Below are 19,714 nucleotides of genomic sequence, written 5' to 3'. Positions count from 1 at the left end.
TTTATGACATTTTAAAGACCGTTAATTTATTATACAAAAAACATTGTGAGATCTGAAATCTGAAAAAGTAATTTACAGTTAAAATATACATTCTCACATGAAGAGCTGTAGCTACAGTGTTCAAAGTGAAAAGGGTTTACTGTGCAAAATATTGAAGAAAGTGTAAAGAAAAAGGTAAGTCTGTATTTACATCATCATATATTGTATTTATTTCAAGAAGAAAACGTGGGCTCGTCCGGGATTTGAACCCGGGACCTCTCGCACCCTAAGCGAGAATCATACCCCTAGACCAACGAGCCGTCGTGCAAAAGTCGCAAGTAAGACACTATTACTATTGTAGCAATCTACGAAATATTGCCTTTTTAAAAGTGTTTTTTTTATATAACTATACACAATACGAATTGTTATTGAGCTTTTCGACTCGAAACGCGAAACTCCGAAACAAATCCATTGTGTTTCCGATTAGAAAACACATCTATAGGAGAAACGAGGTGATTCACTCCTGCCCACTTCCGTCTTCGTGTTTACGCAGGAGGCGTAGCATCAGGGGCGTAGCACAACATTCTGGACGCTGCACGTAGGCACCCTTTATGGGCCCCTCCCCAAATCCACGGCTGTTCATGCTTGCATCTTTGTGGGCAGTCTTCCAATAGACCTTTTTCACGGTAGCCATATTGACATGAAATAGAAGGGAAACACAAGTTTAGTGACAATTCAACAGTCAGCAGCAGCAGTCAGCAGTGGAGCTGATGCGGCTGACTGTGAGCTGTTGCCCAGCAGGTAAACACACCGGACCTTTGGCTGTCGCAGCTGCAGAGTCTCTGGGCTCATTAGGCCGCACCTCTGCTGCTGCTCCGCCACCCAGCCTGTCTGCTCTACCTGCTCTGGGTGAAGAGCAGCTTTGGATGGATGAGTGACCCCGACAGGAGCAGCAGAAGACCCGGGGAGAGGCCGGGGGTCGGTGTGCTAGATCCATAATCCCTAATAATGCAGCTCAGAAGGAACAGAAGTAAACAATTATTGTGAGGGAACACGAAACATATTGCGAGGGAACGCAAACATATTGTGAGGGAATGCAAACATATTGGGAGGGTGCGCAAATGTTCTTAAAAAGTTCTCGCCATGACCTTCAGGTGGCTCCGTAGGAACTTATACCCCGCGTTACACTGTTTTTTGTATAATGTATAATATACATATTTTAAACCTATTTCAGTTTGTGAAATATTTTAAATGAAAAAAAAAAGAAAAAGAACAACAACAACAGCCTGTTTTCATTTGTAGCCTATTGTTGTAAGTGGTGGCTTCTGTAGGGTAATGTCTTAAATCAGCTGCTGTATGCACTGGCTTGCTAGTCATTAGCTATAGTTACTTTCTTGTGGCTGTGCCAGAAGACTCGCAGCCCAACAGACGACAGTGGTTGCTGAGGCAGTGACTCATCTTGACCTCTTGTCGCTACTCTTCGGCGCAGTCACTGACCGGCCTGCCGACGTGGCGGGGCGGAAGAGGAGCTGCTGGCTGACACCAGAGCACGGGTGAGCTGCACTGTCACTTTCACAAAAACAAAACTGTCTTTGACGTTTATAACTTGCCTTTGTCTGCAACAACTGGGAGACACAAGTCTGCAACAAGAGGCCGGCGATAAAGTTTCAGTAATTTGCTTCAGTGTTGAAAATTGTGTGTGTTTTGCTGGTTAAGAAGATGATAAAGCTGCGAATAATAGCCTAATTGTCATGAACGCTTTCTTATACAACAGTGGTCTCTGTTGAGTGTCCGCTTGACATCGTTGTGTATGTTGTCACAGTGTAATAATGTGTTAAAAGCAGCAGAAGAAGCTTTGAGAAGGCTCATATTGATGTTTTTTAACGATTGTTTTCATTTAACCAGTTTGAGTGACTAGCTGTAGGCCACAGTTTGATCTCTACAGGCTTTCTTTCTCAACCATTTCGATTACATTTATTGTCTTATTTCTCCAGATCAAAAGAAAAAAAACTGTCACATCATACTTATTGTGCCTTGTTCTGCAGGCTGGAGTGTCTTTTCTTCTGGACAGATGTTTGTTGGTATTGTGAACCTGTGAATTTCGCCATCTTTTGCAAACAGTTCATCAGAGATAACGTTGTGCTAAATGGCCTTTTTGCTGCCAGGAAACAGCCTTAAACAAACTTAACCGAGATTGAAAACATGGGGATGACAGTCGTGATGAGGATGCAGTTACAGCAACCTACCAGTAGATGATGCTGTCGAGCCAGGAAGCGATAAATCATCATTTGGGCTCAGATTTCTCAAAGTTTGAATGTGCACACCTTTTAAGACACATTATATTCTCCTAGTTTTAGACTAATAATTAATATAACATGCAAATTAATGTAATAGACTTTGTGATGGTTACTTCACCAGAGATGCTGCAGATAGAAATCAGGGGATGCAAGACATCCTTCAGAAAGCTGCACATTTATTTACAGAGTATACTGTATGAATAATTGACTCAGTCTGACTTTTGATTCTTAGATTCATGCAAGGAGAAGTAATGGTTGTACATGATCTTCTATGTCCACCATAAAGTTTGGCCTTTCTTCTAGACATCAAATATTAGATATTTCCCTCTCTCTTAAGTTTAATCATTGGATTTACATTAAGCCTAACCCAATACATGCAAAATTGTAAAAGTAAATCAAAGCAAAGAAATGCTTGGAAATGGTGCTGAAGAGATTGTTGGTCATGTTGCAATAATGGTCGCCTGTTAAAAAAAAAAAGAGGACAGATGTTTGCAAAGACTTTGAATTGATTTAGTGATCTGTGTGTTTTGAGTGTTGGGACTTTGTCCTGTACGTGTCTGAGCATGTGATGTCGTGTTGATTATTCCACATGTAGATAGTCAGAAAAAAACTATCCAAACATAATTAATTAATTATGTCAGTCAATTATCAAGAAAGAAAGGTCAAACATTCTGTGTTGCAGCCTCTCCAACCTGAGAATCTGCTTGTTTTCTGTTTTATATCACTGTAAAATGAAAATCTTTGAATCCATTCAAAAAAAAGTAATTGACAATGAAAATTACAGTATTATAAGTTGCAGAAATACGTGCAATTGTGTAGATAAATTATACCAAAACATCCCCAAATTATTGTCATCATCACCCGACATATTATTTGTTTATTTTTTTATTTAAATATTTGTTATGTCCCCAAACTTAAAGGTTCAGTATGTAAGAATTAGTCACCTGTCAAATTCACACTCAAAACAAATAAGGGGGCATCATATGATCAGAGTGAACAGCTAACTGCTGCTAACTGTAGCCGCTGCCATAGTGTTTGTGTTTACGTCGCTAGCACAAGAGCTTTGGACCGGGACAAGCTGGTTATCATGTTAACTTCTGCAGCACAATACACAGACGTCATGACGTCAAAACTTTTGTTGTTCATATTCTGCTGATAGCTCATTTTTAACTTTTTTCAACCAAAGCTCTTACATATTGCACCTTGAAAACGTCTTTTTGTACCTTGTAAGCTTAAATCTATGTTATGATAAATGTATATGTTGTATATGTCTATAAATCTAAAGATAACACAGATCAACATTTTCCCACTAAAATCAAACGTCTCTTCTCTTCCAGATCACCATGTCCCAGGCTGCCCCCTCTGACGGAGACCCCCCTGCTGACATCAACCCTCCACCCACTCAGCCCGCTCACTCTGACTCTGACTCCTGCCAGGATGTCCCAGCAGTCCCTGCACCGCCTTCAGACTCTCTGCAGCCTCCTTTGATCCCGGAGAGTGTCGGCCTCCCACAGTCCACTGAGGAGACGACCACTGAAGACACCGCCACCACCATCGCTGCCACTGCCGAGACTTCAGAGGGTCTGACTGACCAATCGGAGCCTCCTGCTGAGGGTCAGGTGTTCGAATGTGACCAACCAGTGAGTCTGGAGCCCGAGGCTGCAGAGGAGGATGTGGAGGTCTGTAGCACCAGTATCTCGACATTTATAACATCTCCAATTCTGGATTTCTGAGTACTGATGATTGTATATTGTTAAATAACGTTCTTTTTGTGTGTGTTTGTTTTTGTGCAGAAGTCACTTCAGGAGAAAGAAAAAGGTTGGGGAGGTTGGAGCTCTTGGGGGAAATCTCTCATTAGCAGTGCCACCTCCTCAGTCGGTACGTCTTCTGTTGTTATCTCCTTTCACCATCGCATATTTCCTCATCCACACAACCCTCGCGTCTTTACCTGTCTGTGTGTCTGTGTGCAGGTCAGAGCCTGACCTCCGTTAAGGTGAAGGCAGGAGAGGCTCTGCGTCTCCACAGCGCCTCAGTAGGAGAGGAGGCGCGAGAGGAGGACGAGGGAGCAGAGGAGGGCAGAGAGGGAGGAGGTGAAAGTGGAGAGACCGACCTCTCCAGCTCTGGGGAGTCGTCTGCGAGTGCTGCAGCTTCTGGCAGGGGCGTCTTCTCTACGATCACACACGCTGTGCAGAACACAGTCAGTGAACACACACACACACACACACACACACACACACACACATTCTGCTCTCTCCAGTTAAGAGACACTTTTTAGAAGGTCAGCTGTAATAACTCAGTCTTGGATATTTCTACAACGTATTAAACGCTTATGTAACATATAGTAGGCTGCAAATGTAACATTAAAAAATGCCATTATACCTGAGACATGCTGCCAAACCATCTTGATGGGGTCAGCCAAAAGTATTAATAAACTCTTGTAGCAGAGTGCTGATTCCCGTATCTCCTGTCATATTTGAAGAATTTCATGAAACCAAATCCTTCTGTGGGTTTTCTTTTTGTTTCTCTGTACATGTTTTGCCGCTGTTGACAGAACGTGATCGATCATCAGTGTGGATGCTCACCTAGTTATCTTTATAGTTATGGTTTGAGTTATAGTTCTTGGTGTGGATTACCTTGAGTATTTTCATTTTTTATCATGTCTTATTCTTTCATCAGTTCCTTTAAATGTTCCTTGACGACTCTGACAATTTACCTTTTTCTGTCTCTCTCTCTCTCTCCCAGGGTAAGTCGGTGATCAGTGGGGGTTTGGATGCCTTGGAGTTCATTGGAAAGAAGACGATGACCGTTCTTGCTGAGAGTGACCCGGGTTTCAAAAAGACCAAGACCCTGATGCAGAAGACCGCCTCGCTGAGTCAGGCACGCAAACTCACACAGAGCTCACACACACACACACACACACACACACACACACATAAAGACACTGACAGAAAGCCGATACGTCTCCTCCTGTCAGATGTATCGTTTAAAACTTGTGTATTGTGTGTCTGCTTGAAGGGATTAATTTAGTGATTTTGCGGCTGTTAATTAAGGTTTTACTGTGTTTTTTTAGATGTTGAAGGAAGCCAAAGAGAAAGAGCGGGCTCGTCTGGGCAACCAGCCAATCAGCGCTCCCACAGCTCACTACGGTATTCTGTTTGACGACTACCAGGGCTTGTCACACCTCGAGGCCCTAGAGATCCTGTCCAATGAGAGCGAGGTCAAGGTAAAGAACAACTGTGAGGAATATAGAGTACTGTTCAGTCTTTTTTTAAGACAGTGTTGATGAAGTTATATATACCTGCTCTAGGTCCAAGCCTTCCTCTCGTCCCTGATGGAAGAGGAGCAGGAGGAGGTGAAGAAGGAGCTGATTTTCATCAAGGACATCTTCATCAAGCGGGAGGAAGAGGAGGGAGGAAAGGGAGAGGAAAAAGAAGAAGAAGGAGAAGGAGGAGGAGGACAGACGAAGGATAACGGTGATCTAAGTTCCCAATTACACTGTTCTACCCCCTTGTGTGAGTGACCCAAACCAACCGAGCACCAGACCTGCTGGAGGTGGAGGAGGTCCCTGAGCACTGACCCAGGATCAGCTGGCTTTATCCCCTGTTTATTTTGGCTTTATTTTCTGTTTGAACTCTGGCATAAGTCCTGATATTGGATCAGAAGTTCAGTGTCAAAGCTGATATTTCACTTTGGTTGAATTTTCCAGTTCAGTGGATGATTTTAAGTACCAAAACAGGGGCATAGAGTGAGCATAAAAACAGGGAAATAATGCTAAACTGCTCAAGTGCCCCTTCATAAAGTGCTGCACATCAGTGTTACAATCACAACAAGTGATACATAATGATTTCATAACATCTCACTGGAGGAAGAAGACAAGATGCTGCCTCGCTTTTCCGCCAATTTCTAAAGATGAACAGTACACAGGTTCCTGGAGGCTGCAGCAAACAACAAGACACAAGAAAACAGTTTATGTAGCTGTCAATTACTCCCACACTTCTAACCAGCAGGGAAAAAACAGGTACTTAAGGGCCTGTGAGAAAAATATTGGGGCGGGGAGGGGAACTGAATGTAATATTTCAGGTTATAAAAAGAAACTACCTTGAGATGTTCAAAAACTTACCCTCCCCCCAACATGTGACGAAAGGTATTTTAAATACATTACTGCCAGTGAATTAGTGAACCAGTGAAAATGAAATATTCGCACAGTTCTTTAATCCAAGTAAATCACCGTCGTAGGTAACTGACAGGACGGAAAGGCTTAATGACCGAACGAACAGTAAATCAGACATATCACTGTCAGTCTGTGACATTATGTGGTGTTTAATTTATAAAGATCCCTGTAAGTGAAATCTCTTTTCGATTGTCCTCATCCACAGGGAGGTCAAAGGTCAGGTCAGAGCAGTCAGGAGGGATTCAGTTTCAGTGTCAGCTCAGGTGTAAACTGTTCAAAGCGCAGTCTCTGTCAACATTTTCCTCGTGTTGGGAAAAAAACTGACAGTGTTGTGTCAAATAATGTCTGATTCACTCGAAACGTGCACACATTATTTTTCCTATTTGCAAAAAGCCTGGAAAACCTGAGAAACTCATGGGAACCGGTGTTGGAGGCGTTTTGTTCCTGATCTGCTGTCTGCTTACAAAGTAGAAACTGTTTTACCAAAGTGAAATTCAGTGTCGAGGGGACACCAAGCGATGCCAAGTTTTTGTTTTTTCATTATATCTCACCAGCCACTTGTCACTTCACATTGTGAAAGCTATATGTAACCTTATACTGTGCGACAGGTGCCCTCGGGCGATGTCACAGCAGTCCCTTTACCTGGAGGGTTCAACACTGATCCAGCGCCGGTGTTCAGGGGCCACCGACACATTCGCATCACATCACAGATTCTAAACAAAAACAATCAGATCAAGACATTAAATCTGCATGTGTGCTGTGAGCATCAAGCTCTAATTGTAATTTATATACTGGATTTTGAATTAATTTGGCACGAAAACAAGAACCAGAACTGCTCCAACTCTCTGTTGTGCTGTTAGCTGAAGGCAAACAAGAATATTATCATTATGATCTCAGCATGGGGGAAATCAAACATGTGCACCTGCTACAAACTGCTCTTGTTTTATGCATCTATGGCTTTAACATATGCTGTGTAAATTGAAGTATGTTTTTGTGTTTTTGTGTGTGTGCATGTGTGTATTTTTGTGTTTTTTACCAGCTGCCGACGGCGAGGAGTTTGTGAGCGTTCTCACTGAGCTGCTGTTTGAGCTCCATGTTGCTGCCACTCCAGACAAACTCAACAAGGTGAGTCACACACATACACAGAACATTTACTCAAATACTGCACTCAAGTACAAATCTGAGGTACTTGTACATTATTTGACACTTTTTCTTTTCATGCCACTTTCTGCTTCTTCTCCACTACATTTCAGACGGGAATATTGTTTCTTTTTACTTCACTGCAATTATCTGACAGCTTCGGTTATGAATGACTGTTTTGTTATAAATTAAACATAAACCAAACAGTGTATATTTTAGATTTATCAAACAGTAATGAATTAAACAGTGTATAGCTCGTCGACACAGAGATGAGCACAGTTGCCTCTTCAGCATTTTTACAAAGCAAACAATTAATCGTGGAAAAAAACCCTCTAAATTCGGTAATTTGTTGCAGTCCGTCTCAACACAGTCAGTCAAATTTTGCTTTACATTAATGCACCGGTAATATTAATATCAGCAAGATGCCGAAGATGACAGCAGGTCTGTCCACCTCATCAGTAATTTATTTATAATTTTTGATGTTTTACTGCTGTTTGTGTTTTTTCTGTGCGACTGAGTGGGTGAACTCATTTTGTTGTACTGCTACAAAAGACTGAGAAAGTTGAAGTAACAAAACACTGGAAGCCTGTCAAAGCATCATTTTCCTACCCTTAACTTGAAACAGTCTTGAGACAGTCTCCTGTTATTCTTTAGCTCTTCGTCCATACATGCACACACTCTGAGCCACTCTCTCCCGCTGCAGTCTTATAAGAAATACAAAAGTTATCACCTTTGAAGTCCTTCTGCATATTCAACCTCACACATATAGGACCTATATTAGCATATGAGCGTGTATATGCATCTGATTAGCATACATCAGGATGGCGAGCTCTCACCACGCAGAGCTGATGGGTGGTAATTATTAATCACCAGGCTCGGATGAAGGCCCACGATTGGGTGAGCGAGGTGGAACAGCCGGAGACGGTTGGCAGGGAAACGCATGACCAGCCGGGAGGACAGGTCTCACCTGGAGAGACTGAAGAGGAAGAGGAGAAGAAGAAGAAAGGCGGAGAGGAGCAGGGGGAGGAGAAGAGCGAGGAGGAGGAGATGAAGGGCGGAGAGGAGGAAAAGAAAGAGAAAGACCCCAGATCTGTAGAGGTGAGGTCAGCTCAGCAACATTACGTGACTCAACACAGCAAAAGTAATTTAATCTCCCTGTACTCCTGCTGTCACAAGCTCATTTAATACAATGACTCCGTGTGTGTGTGTGTGTGTGTGTGTGTGTGTGTGTGTGTGTGTGTGTGTGTGTGTGTGTGTGTGTGTGTGTTCATCCCTCTCTCTCCAGGCCGTCTACCTGTCATCAGTCAGCAGTCTGGCTGAGGTGACGGCTCGCAGTATCGAGCAGCTCCACAAGGTGGCAGAGCTCATCCTCCACGGCCAGGAGCTGGAGAAACCAGCCAGAGACCAGGCTCACATCCTCACCAGGTGTGTGTGTTTGTGCATGTGTGCACATTTGTGTGTATGTGAGTATGAGTGTGAGAGAGAGAGTTTTGCTAAGATCTACCTTCTTATTCCAGGTTAACGGGTGCCATGTGTACGGAGGTGGAGTGTTTGGCCAAGAAGTTCTCTGATACGCTGCTCTTTGTTGGGGTAGGTGAGAGAGATTGTGTGTGTGTGTGTGGATAGTAGGCGTGTTAAAGGATGAGGCTGGTGTTATTCTTTTTTTTTTCTTATTGCCAACAAATCCCATTAAAAATATCACAATGTATTAATTGAATTAACACTTTCCCCACCTTGTCTTAACGTTCATCCCTGTGGCTCTCAGATCTAAGCTAATTGGGTTGAGGCTCATTGAGGCTCAGTTATTTCCTAAAACAGCATTGTACTGTAATATTTTAAAACTCAATCAGGAATAAGTATAGTCCATTTGTTTGGGACTATTTTCAGCTGCAAATAATATACATTTTATGCCCTAGTGAGTAGCAGCATATATGGGATTGACTTAAAATAAGCACATTACACTGACAACGATTAATCAGTTTTACTGTTTTGATAATTGAGTTGAGTAATATATTGAGAAAAATAAATAAAATGTATCTGATTCCTGCTTCTTACAGTCCAAATATTTCCTTAAATTTTCATGAAACAAGACCTTGATTTGGAAGCTATTTATAGTCTGCATCTTTTCATAATAGCCATTCAGTTGTATCTCCATTCCTGAAAGCGGCTCTATGTAGCCATCTGTAGCAGTTTAAATGTATTAATCGCTTTTTTATTAACCATATGTGAGCGGATTGTCACGTGACGTGAAAAATGAGACCTTCCACGTCTCTCTCAGTTGTCTATGCAAGCCTGTGGAAGTTGTTTAATGCTGTGGATTTCTTTGTGATGGACTCAGGTCGGACTTTCCGCGACAGTCCAAAGGATGTGACTTTATGAACGTTCTCGAGTGCCTCTTGAGAACAAGAGTAGCTAATGTATAGTCTGCTAACATAAACTAACAACGGCTAGCAGCACTATTTTTAATGAAATTAAAATGTTTGTTTAAAATGAAATGTTTTTGCATCATTTCTACAAATGTACCAATCATGCAGCATAATGTATTATTCTATTTTGCTGGACTAAAGAGTTTAAATGTGACTATTTTCTGGTTTCTTTACTCCTCGTAACAGTAAACTGAATATCTTTACAGACATTTAAGGACCTCTTGACCTCTCTGGGAAAACGTGATTAACATTTTTCACCATTTGCCGACATTTTACAGACCAAAGAAGTTATGAGATTAATCAACAATAAAAATGATCTTTAGTGGTAGCCCTAATGTCCATGGTGATTATGTGACAATGAAGGGAGATTTCACCAAGTGAAATGGTGTGGCTCATTTATGTGTTTTGAATATCTTTTGAGAGAAATGGACTGTCTTTGTAGTTTTTGTGTGTTTTTCTCCCAAGGCTTTCCATCAGTACACTGAGTATTTAGATTATGATCTCACATCTTTGCTCACTGCTGCTTCCTGTCTCTCATCTCTGGCGTTCTGTCTCTCAGGGCCAGAGGAAAGCAGAGGAGTTGAATCCGCTGGTCGATAGCGTGCTGCTAGAGGTGAGATGTACAGATTTTTTTCTCAGATAATCTCGATTATGATCAAGTAGCGATGAAGGACATTAATGACGAAGCCGTGTGAGCCTGATGATGACTGCTAGAAATGCATTAACAATGATTGCGACTGACGTGTGTTGTGAACAGAGATTTCCCAAGATCTAGGTCACAGGTCGTCAGGAGCTATTGGGTACATGTGTGATGTTCTCTGACTGCAATCAGTCAGCTAGGAGGCTATATAAGGGGAACCTGCACTGTTGGTTGTATGTCTTCAGGGAGTCAACACCATAAGTTGGCTTTCTGTTTTCTGTTTGAGTGAAAATCTGAGTTGAGAGTGTTGAGATTTTTCTTTTGGCCAGTTTCCATACATTTTGTTTCCCCCCTGTCCAGTGACTCCCACTTCACCTTTGGTTTTGGGTCCAGTCCTTTTGTCTGTCTGTCAGAGGGTGGCTGTGTGTTTTATCCCCACTGCCACCTTTTAGACGCCAAGGGACAAATTTGCTTTTACCCTTTTTGTGATTTGTACAGTGTTTTGTTAGTTTCCCAACCTGCGACCCCTGTCCTTTAGGTTTTGCTTTCTGGGGAAACGTAACACCAGATAATTGATCATGTTTCATCTGTTAATGGGAAACAAGGTGAGGTGTGCACATGCTATGTGTCTAAATAAGAAAAAGTAGATTCGTAACACTGGGAATACACTTCAAAAATACACTTTATTCCAAGCGCAGTCAGTATTTTAAATTAAAATGTAACCATAAATCTTGCTCCACGACATTTTATTTTATTGTTTCATGCTTTGTTTTAACGATTTTCTTATGCTTCAATAATTCATTTAATACTTTAATTGTTACCATGTTATGTTGAAATACACATCTGTCACCAGCTGTGAAAAAGGTTAAATCACTTTTTGTTTGTATGCGACATGACAATGACAATGACAATGACAATGTGTCTCCTGTCTGCAGGGCTCCAACAGCACCAACTACATCCAGAATGCATTTCAGCTGCTTCTGCCGGTCCTGCAGATCTCTCATCTCCAGAGCCAGCACAGTCGGTCCAACACAGAACCAGCAGCACAGACACAGCAATAACACACACACACACACACACACACAAACACACACAAACACGCGCTACCTGCTCACCCGCTTGTCTTAAATGTATCTATTGTTGTACAGTTAAGTGTCGAGAATAGATTATTCTAGATTAAGAGCTAAAATCTACATTAAGTGCCATAGCGACAGGCAGAAGATGTTTTATATATAACGTACATAATATAATCTTAAAATAACAGTATAACAAGTAGATACATGTCAAAGTGACCCACATGCAGGTTGAATGTGTGTCTCTTCCTCATTGTATCTCTTTTCGACAGCTGATATTGTGCTTTGAGGAACCAAACGTGTTCAGAGCTGACTCGACTTCAGCTGGTACTCATATCTGCCAAATAATGTTGTTTCTCTGTTGTCTCCAAAAGCTGAACCAAAAACAGAAAATGACTGATTGTGTTCAAGAGACTCTACATTAATGTATATTAAGCGTTCTTTGCACTCCTGATGGTCTCTTGTTATTTCAACATAAAGCATTGACTAACACTAGTGAACTGACATGTTTTAATCTGGTTTGAGACAAAATGCCAGTATTACTAATAATACATGACAGCAACACTTTTAGCTTGTTTTTTTTAATTATTATTGAATTATGTGAAGCAACACTACCTTCTCTTTCACTCTCGTCCAGTTTGATTTGAAAGAAAAATTGGATCTTCATACTTTAAGATTAGAAAATATGTACCTTAAAGATTAAATGTAGGTGAGTTCATCTCTAACTATCTTATTTTTGTGCTGCTACGCTTAAAAAGTAGTTCAGTATTTTGTGAAATTTGCTGAATAACTTTGTAAGATGAGAAAATTAATACCACTCTTATATCTGTATGATAAATATGAAGTTACAGTCAGCAGCCAGTTAGCTTAGCATAGCACAGAGACAAGGAACAGGTGGAAATAGCTAGACTTGCTCCAAGTAATGACAATTTGCCCACCAGCACCACTAAAGCTCACTAATAAACATGTTTATGACACATGGGGGCAGTTGAAACAACTTGTGAAAACAACATTAACATATCATCAACTTTAAAGTTGATAGATATGATGATAAAGTTTCTTATATACACTTCCAGCATTTCCGTAGCAATATTATCATCATTCATTTGCGTCAGGTTTCTGGCCACTTGCTGAATGTAAGCTTCTTTTATCTCGGTTTTTGGTTTCCAACATCTCCTGAGGAAATATTTGGCTCTTTGGCTGCTAAATGATCCGCTGTTTTCACCAGCTAGTTGGTAAGTGTGTGAAAACAGCAGCCTCAACAAACCATAACAGTAAAGTTGGGCAACAAACACCTAAACAGATGACCTGAAACTCTCTATAAAGGTGATAATCCCCCCTTGAACCCTTTCAAATTGTGACATTTTGTCTTTTGTTGCATTGTTAATACAAACATATCAATAATAGCCTCTGTAACAAACAAGATTCATTGGTAATGTATTGATTTGTGAGCTAAGGAGGTTCTGGTAGGTGAATTTTGTTCATCCTAACTGTTTCCCGGTCTTCAGTCTAAATGCTAAGCTAAGCTAACTGGCTGCTGGTGCCAGCTACGTATTTCCTGTAAACACATGATTTCGCATTGATTTTCTCATCTTACTCTTGGCAAGAAAGAAAACGCTGAAGTATTTCTTGAATAATAATGACATGTTGTGCCCTCTCTCAAAACTCTCATATGACTCTTCACGATGATGAAGGCATTAGCCGAAACATGAAGGTGTTTTTGTGTATTTCGTCTTGCCCTCCTGAAAAAGGCATTTGATGCTGTTTTCAGCCATTTTTCATTTCTCCTCCTTTTCTTCAACCACCTGTGGCATTTTATAGCAATCCCAAGGTGCTCACAGTGCATCTGGTTTTTAATACCCAGTGTTAAATTGGCTCTTCCAGCCTGCAGTTACACAGATCTCTGTTGGAGATAACATATTTTCTTCCCCTTCTTTACTTCTGGTTCTTGTCTTTTAGAGATACATTGACACAGGCAAGACAGATATTAAGCCTGCTTTCAGCGGTAGATAGGGTGAGGCTGTTTATCAGCCATGCTCGTGCCTCAGAATACAAAATGATTTGTAATGCGAAAATAAATAATGTTTGAAAGCCCGGTCATTTTTTTCGGCTCGGACAGTTTACTCATATATCAAGTTTTCCTTCTAATAAAGTGCCCTGGGACTGTTTGAGGATGAGATGTTGAAAATAAACAAGTGTAACCATCTTTCTTTGTCTCAGATGTTTTTATTTTCACCTTAAAGGTGGCTGGTAATTGAAAGATATTATTATTTTTCTCCACTGCACTTTGAGTCCTTTTCTGTCCTCCTCTGTCACCAGGCCTGCTCTTCTGTGAGGGAGGAGGCGGATGGATGGCTGCGATGATGCAGGTTTGCTAAATATAGACAAGATAAAAAAAATATATGGTAAACAGACACAGAATTAGATGACAGTGAAACGAGTCAGAGTGGGGTGATATTGACTGTTTCGTTCAGGCTTTAAACTATGCTGATTATCATATAAAGACTAATATTAAGTATAAATCACAGTAAAACATGGAACAGATGCAGTGTCACCTAAAAGCGAGGGTAGAGGTACTGTGTTGAAAGTTGAAACTACTAAATACTCGCATCAAAGTAAATGTGAAAAAAAAAGTTTACCTGTATAACACTGGTCGACATTTCCATCCAGCAGAGTTTCTATGTTGTCTGAAAAAAGTTTGTGCAGACTGTTAAATACAATGTGACAGAAAGAACTGTAAGTGCATGTGATCTGATTCATTCTCTGAATTTATTCACGTGTGTGAGTTTTACCTTGACTGCCAACTTCTTGAATAGGTGACAGTACTGTCCATTAAGGAAAAAAAAAATTAAAAAACATGGTCAAAGAACTGAAATATCAGATCAATCAAATGATTTTCATCCAAACTGTGTGAAGAAACTTACCGGGCCAAGTCCGGGACCCGAGGGAGTGTGGGATCATCCCTGTGGGACAATAAGAAAATACTACAGTTTAAATGTAATACATTTAAAAATCATGTCAAAAATAAAGACCTTTTGTAGAGTTCATGGCGTACTAATTAACCAAAGTCAGTTACCTCTGGAAATGAGGGTGTCTGTGTGCCTCTCACCATCTGGTTTAAAGATAAGCAGAAATATTCATTATATCAGGCAAATTTATCATTTGTCATAAAGAGGTATTCTGCCCTCGCCTGAAAAATGAAATCTGTCTCATTTTCTCTTAATCTGGAGAAAACTAGAGACTTACAGAGGCGTTTCACCATTCAATACATTTATCATAATTATCTTTGGAGCTAATGCTATCAGGATTGTGCTTTCAATGGCATGAACAAATAGAAGGAAGTTTGGTTTTATTTGATAGGCAGTAAGACTAGTGAGCATTAACAGTTAAAGATCAGTTTATCTTGTGTATAAATGCACTTTTTGAATTTACCTTAGCAGCGTTGGATTTTGTTGGCCAGCTATGGATTGAACACTGCCCTTAAACCTTATTTTTATGTATTTTTGGATTGTTTGTAGATGTTTATTACCCCCACCACGGACGTTATGTTTTCACCTGTGTCCGTTTGTTTGTTGGTTGGTTGGTTGGTTGGTTTGTCGACAGGATTTCACAATACCTATTGACCAGATTTCCACAAAACTTGGATGGAGGATGGGTCTTGGCCAAGAATAGACCTCATTAACTTTTGGTGCGGATCCTGACAAAGGGACAGATCCAGGAATGTTTTCTCACTTTCTTTAACATTGCGAGATTGGGCTATTTATTCAATGTTTTCCTTAATTCTCAGGGAATAATGCATGGATCTTAATGAAAATAATCAGACATATGAAGGCGGTTGTTATCTATGAGTGAGGGGACTTTTGGGCCTTGGCAGGGGTATGCGCTCTACTGAGAGCCATTCCAGTTTTATGTTTGCAAACTTGCTTAATTGATTAATAAAAAGGCATTGAGAGAGTGAAGTGTGTATCGTGGTTTTATAAGTTGTCTATAGACACTTAGTAATCAGGGAAAGTGTAAAGTATAGTAACACGTTTTGTTAAAGAAATGAAAAAATGTACCATTCAACTGCCGGCCCGTGAAGTTGTAACCAACAGGGTGCACCTTGGGGTTTTCTGACGAGATTAAGAGACATTTTCGGGTCAACATCAAAAGATCAAAGTAACCCAATGTGCATGTGTGTGTGAATGTGTGTGTGCGTGTGTCTTACTGCATGAAGATCTCCCCCAGTAGACTTGTCCGAGCACAGTTGTAACTATAATGAGCAGAAACACACACAGCAGAACCAGCCAGAGCACCCTGAACATACATCGCCACTCATCTGGAGGATGGAGAGGGATTAAAGCAGAGACAGATTATGGTAAGAGAAAAGGTCCAAGCCTGCAACAACTATTATTTTCATTAAACAAATACATGAAATGATGAAAAAAACGAGAAAATAATAGCAAGAGGTAGAGATACAGCTACAAATACAAGCAGAGGGGAAACAGTAAGGAAGGGTATGGAAAAGTTCGGTGGAAATTTGGCAGAAAAAACAAAGTTTGATGGATATCCAGTTTATAACACACACACACACACTGGAAAATATGACTTGGTTGTAGCTTTAAGCTTGGGGGAGTGTTGGAGAGCTGAATAGAAAGAAGAGGAGCCAAAATCAATGGAGCCCTGGAGAAACAGTAGATTAAGATGAACTGTAACTCTCGGATCTTACAGTACAGAGAGAGGAAGAGAAACAAAGTCACTGAGCTGAGGCTGGAGTCAAGAGTAGAAAGATTTGCTCTATTGAAAAAAATGACTCCACTGCCACTGAGAGCGACGACGGGTTTGAATGAGACTGAATCACTTTCACCCCAAATGAAAACTGATTGGCCAATTTTTTTGTCTCTTATTGTCTCCTCTCCTCTCCAATCTTAGAATAAAGCCACACCGATCACAGAGCGAATAAAGAAACTCTGCTCCTTCATCCTGACACCAACCTTTCTGTGGCCGTTTCCATGGCAGCTTTTCCTTTGCTGTTGCATTCAAAACTGTTTGATTGGCAAGCCAAAGGAGACAGTGGCTTTGATTGGCTGACTCCGAGGTGGGTGAGGCAGGGAGGCAGCAGTAAAATGTTTCGCTTTGTCCTACACCATCCATCTGCTTCTCCTCTTTCTCATCCTCCTCCTCTTCTAATGGGTGGAGGTGTAAGGAGCTCTGATTGTTGAGGCCGTACAAGGTGAGATTCAGGGTCTCTGCAACTGTGAGTTGAAGCTCCACTGACACCTCGAATTGAACCTTTAAATCTGCAGATAGATAGATAGATAGATAGATAGATAGTCATAAATTATTTGCGCATTGCAACTGTCATGATCATGTCAGGGTTTTTAGCAGTCTACAGCCATGCTAGAGGCAGTTAGCGTGCTAGTATTACCAAATGTTAGCATGCTAACATACTAAACTGAGGTGCCATTAATCATTACACCCGCTAACCATCAACATTGGCTCAGCATTTGGCTTGAAGCACTAGTCTACTCTAGCACGACTGTAAACTGATACTCTGACACGTTCATTACAATTGCAGTTGTAACTTTTATTAAGGCACAGCAGTTTTTTAGAGCAAAATGCTAACGTCAACATGCTAACATGCTCACAGTGGTGTTATTATGGATCCCACTACACTTCTTGCAAGACCCACTTTACTCTGATTAGCTTGCGTCTATCTTTTTTTTTCAGTGGGCCAGGGTGAATTTACTATTTAGTCACACCAGGAATGAGACAAGAATGAGCTATCTAGTGTGCTATTTTCTAACTGTATGTTCAGTGGTTTTCTGGTGTTAATTGTTTGTGTCTAGGTTTTTTTTGTTGTTGGGTTTGTCACAGCTGCAGTGTCTCTGGGCTAGGTAGCGGACCAGTGGCCGGCAGCCCATTGGCAGCTCGGGAGGATGAGTGACCCCCGGGAGGAGCAGCAGAAGACCAGGAAGGATGTGGAAGAGTCGGTGTGTTTACTGGGGAAACTACAGCTCATAGACCACCGTAGTTAACACTTCGAGTCAAGGCAAGGAAAATGCATCAGGATCCATAATAATGATTACCATGTTCACCATCTTAGTTTAGTGTGTTAGCATACTAACCTTTTGCTTATTAGTACAAGGGACAGGGTTTTTTTTTAATCTGATTTAAATCCAGTACAAATCCACTTAGACTATTGAATCATTTTAGTTTTATTTAATCACATTATGAAATAACTGAAGGCTAAAATAACTACAACTCGAAGATGTCTCAACGTCTTTTTATAGCTGAGAAGGAAGATTTTATTTTAGTCTGGACCAAAGTGACGAAAAACAACAGAAGCTTATGTTTAAAAACTGCGCAATACCTGAAGATGAGATGTTTCTGTGTAGTTCTGCCATGTTTGTATCAGTTTCACAGATGAACCAGCTCTTTTCTGGGTCTTCACTGCCTCCCCTGAAGTCCGACACAGGATCTGTTTTGTTGCTTTGACTCTTTTGTGTGCAGCCCTGCTCCCATTTTTCACGTTCTGGAGTCTGTGATGGGTCACACATCTTCTTTCTCTTAATTTCAGCATCCTCGATCATCCCATTTCCCCCCGTCTTCACCGGATTCCCTCGCTCACAGGGTCGGTATGGCAGGCAGAGGAAGTTAACTTTTGATACTGAAAGGAGAGAGAGAATGAACAACAGAAAATTGGGAGCAGTTTCTCAGCAGGAGCAGGCTTAGAGCGGGGAAAGAGGCAAAATGCTCTCAAGTAAGGAATCAGAGCAAGAATCTCAAAATGGAAGCTGTTGCCTCCAGTTTATATCTGACAGACAAAGACAGACAGGAAAGACACAGACAAAGCAAATGCATTGAAGGTGAACACGTGGACGAGTACAAAGCCTAAAGCAAGATGCTCTCAAAAAGAGAAGCTTTTCAAGGCAACACAATACGGAAACATTTTCAAAGCAGCTGTCAGTCAGGGCTGTAAAGAGCTATATTTAGGAGTGACTTTTAGCTCAGAAAGACAAAAAGAGAGAGGTTGAATCAGAGTGAGCATACATGAAGAGGAAGAAAGAGGACAAAGTGACTCAACAACGTAAAGTTTACTTCTTTTAAAGAGTGACTTTTGATACGAAGTTTGAACAAAACCGAGCCAAGAAACAGCCTCAGTTCTGCCTTTTGAATGCTTCAAAAGGTCACGAACTGCTAGTGAAGCATTTGGAAAAACACACACGAACACACAGAGGATGAACCTCCATCTGAAGATGTTTGGATGACCCACCTCTGTAAAACGTGAAGAATTCTGGTAGGCAGATGATGAAGGCGAGGATCAAGAGGATGAAGAGTTTTGTCAGTGCTACTCTTGTCATTGTTGCACCATCAGGTCACACACACACACAAACACGCGCGTCCTTCTTCAGGCGGGCCAGGCATGACTTGTGGCTCGTGGTGCCAGCTTCCTTTTCTTGAAACCAACACATTCAGTCACACTTTGTCCGTGCCCATCGTAGTAGCCTTAAGTTGAGACAACAACGCCTGCTCCTTATGGCTAATAATTATTGTAGAAGCAGGCGACAGTGTAACACGACACATGTGCAAAATGCAACTTCCTATTACACTTCCTGTTATTTCCTCAGAACGAGTGAGAAATGGAGACTTACAGAAACGACAAAGAGTTTCCAACCGCAGAATGTAAGTGAACATGTTGTCTGTCATGTGTGTCTCTGTCTGTCTGGTTGTGGATTTCTGTGGGAGAAAGTGTTACGGTGCCGATCGTCCTCTTTAAAGATGAGATGAATAGACTGTAATAGTTTTTTGCATTAAAATCATGTGTGACAAACAACACAGAGACAGATGACCAATCATGTGTTGTAGTGGGCTGTGGTCTGTATCTGTAAAGAGAGGTTAGCTTGTGGTTTACGTGTTTGTCAAAAACAGAGTTCTTTGTAGACACATTATGTAGAAATTGACATTTGACACCCCCCCCCACACACACACACACACACACACACACA

General features: G+C 41.1%; 2 protein-coding genes and 1 non-coding gene across 5 annotated transcripts; 1 reads left to right on the top strand and 2 right to left on the bottom strand.

The window, feature by feature from the left end:
- Nucleotides 1-227: 227 nt before the first annotated feature.
- On the bottom strand, nt 228-299 carry trnap-agg (transfer RNA proline (anticodon AGG)). Its single transcript has one exon. It is a non-coding gene; the product is annotated as a tRNA-Pro (tRNA).
- Nucleotides 300-1,445: 1,146 nt separating this feature from the next.
- Nucleotides 1,446-13,932, top strand: fam114a1 (family with sequence similarity 114 member A1). 3 transcript variants are annotated; one of them, XM_073467329.1, is made up of 13 exons: nt 1,446-1,532; nt 3,614-3,955; nt 4,070-4,154; nt 4,247-4,473; nt 5,019-5,153; nt 5,347-5,499; nt 5,584-5,749; nt 7,487-7,572; nt 8,461-8,685; nt 8,873-9,012; nt 9,105-9,177; nt 10,573-10,626; nt 11,589-13,932. In XM_073467329.1, the coding sequence occupies exons 2-13, from the start codon at nt 3,620-3,622 to the stop codon at nt 11,712-11,714; spliced, it is 1,806 nt and encodes a 601-aa protein (XP_073323430.1). In that variant the 5' UTR covers nt 1,446-1,532; nt 3,614-3,619; the 3' UTR covers nt 11,715-13,932. The 3 variants fall into 3 exon arrangements, with proteins under 3 accessions (XP_073323430.1, XP_073323428.1, XP_073323429.1); XM_073467327.1 differs by having other exon boundaries at nt 5,584-5,788; nt 11,589-11,810; XM_073467328.1 differs by lacking the exon at nt 1,446-1,532 and adding an exon at nt 1,594-1,649 and having other exon boundaries at nt 5,584-5,788; nt 11,589-11,810.
- Nucleotides 13,933-19,219, bottom strand: LOC140996881 (uncharacterized). The gene is made up of 10 exons (XM_073467326.1): nt 18,982-19,219; nt 18,079-18,375; nt 16,700-17,005; nt 15,934-16,044; nt 15,785-15,838; nt 14,803-14,838; nt 14,651-14,689; nt 14,519-14,551; nt 14,366-14,413; nt 13,933-14,100 (listed from the first exon to the last, which is right to left on the bottom strand). The coding sequence occupies exons 1-10, from the start codon at nt 19,067-19,069 to the stop codon at nt 14,039-14,041; spliced, it is 1,074 nt and encodes a 357-aa protein (XP_073323427.1). The 5' UTR covers nt 19,070-19,219; the 3' UTR covers nt 13,933-14,038.
- Nucleotides 19,220-19,714: the final 495 nt, after the last annotated feature.

Source organism: Pagrus major, chromosome 1 (genome assembly GCF_040436345.1).
Source record: "Pagrus major chromosome 1, Pma_NU_1.0".
Lineage (NCBI taxonomy): Eukaryota > Metazoa > Chordata > Actinopteri > Spariformes > Sparidae > Pagrus > Pagrus major.
This window is presented reverse-complemented; position numbering and strand designations above follow the sequence as displayed.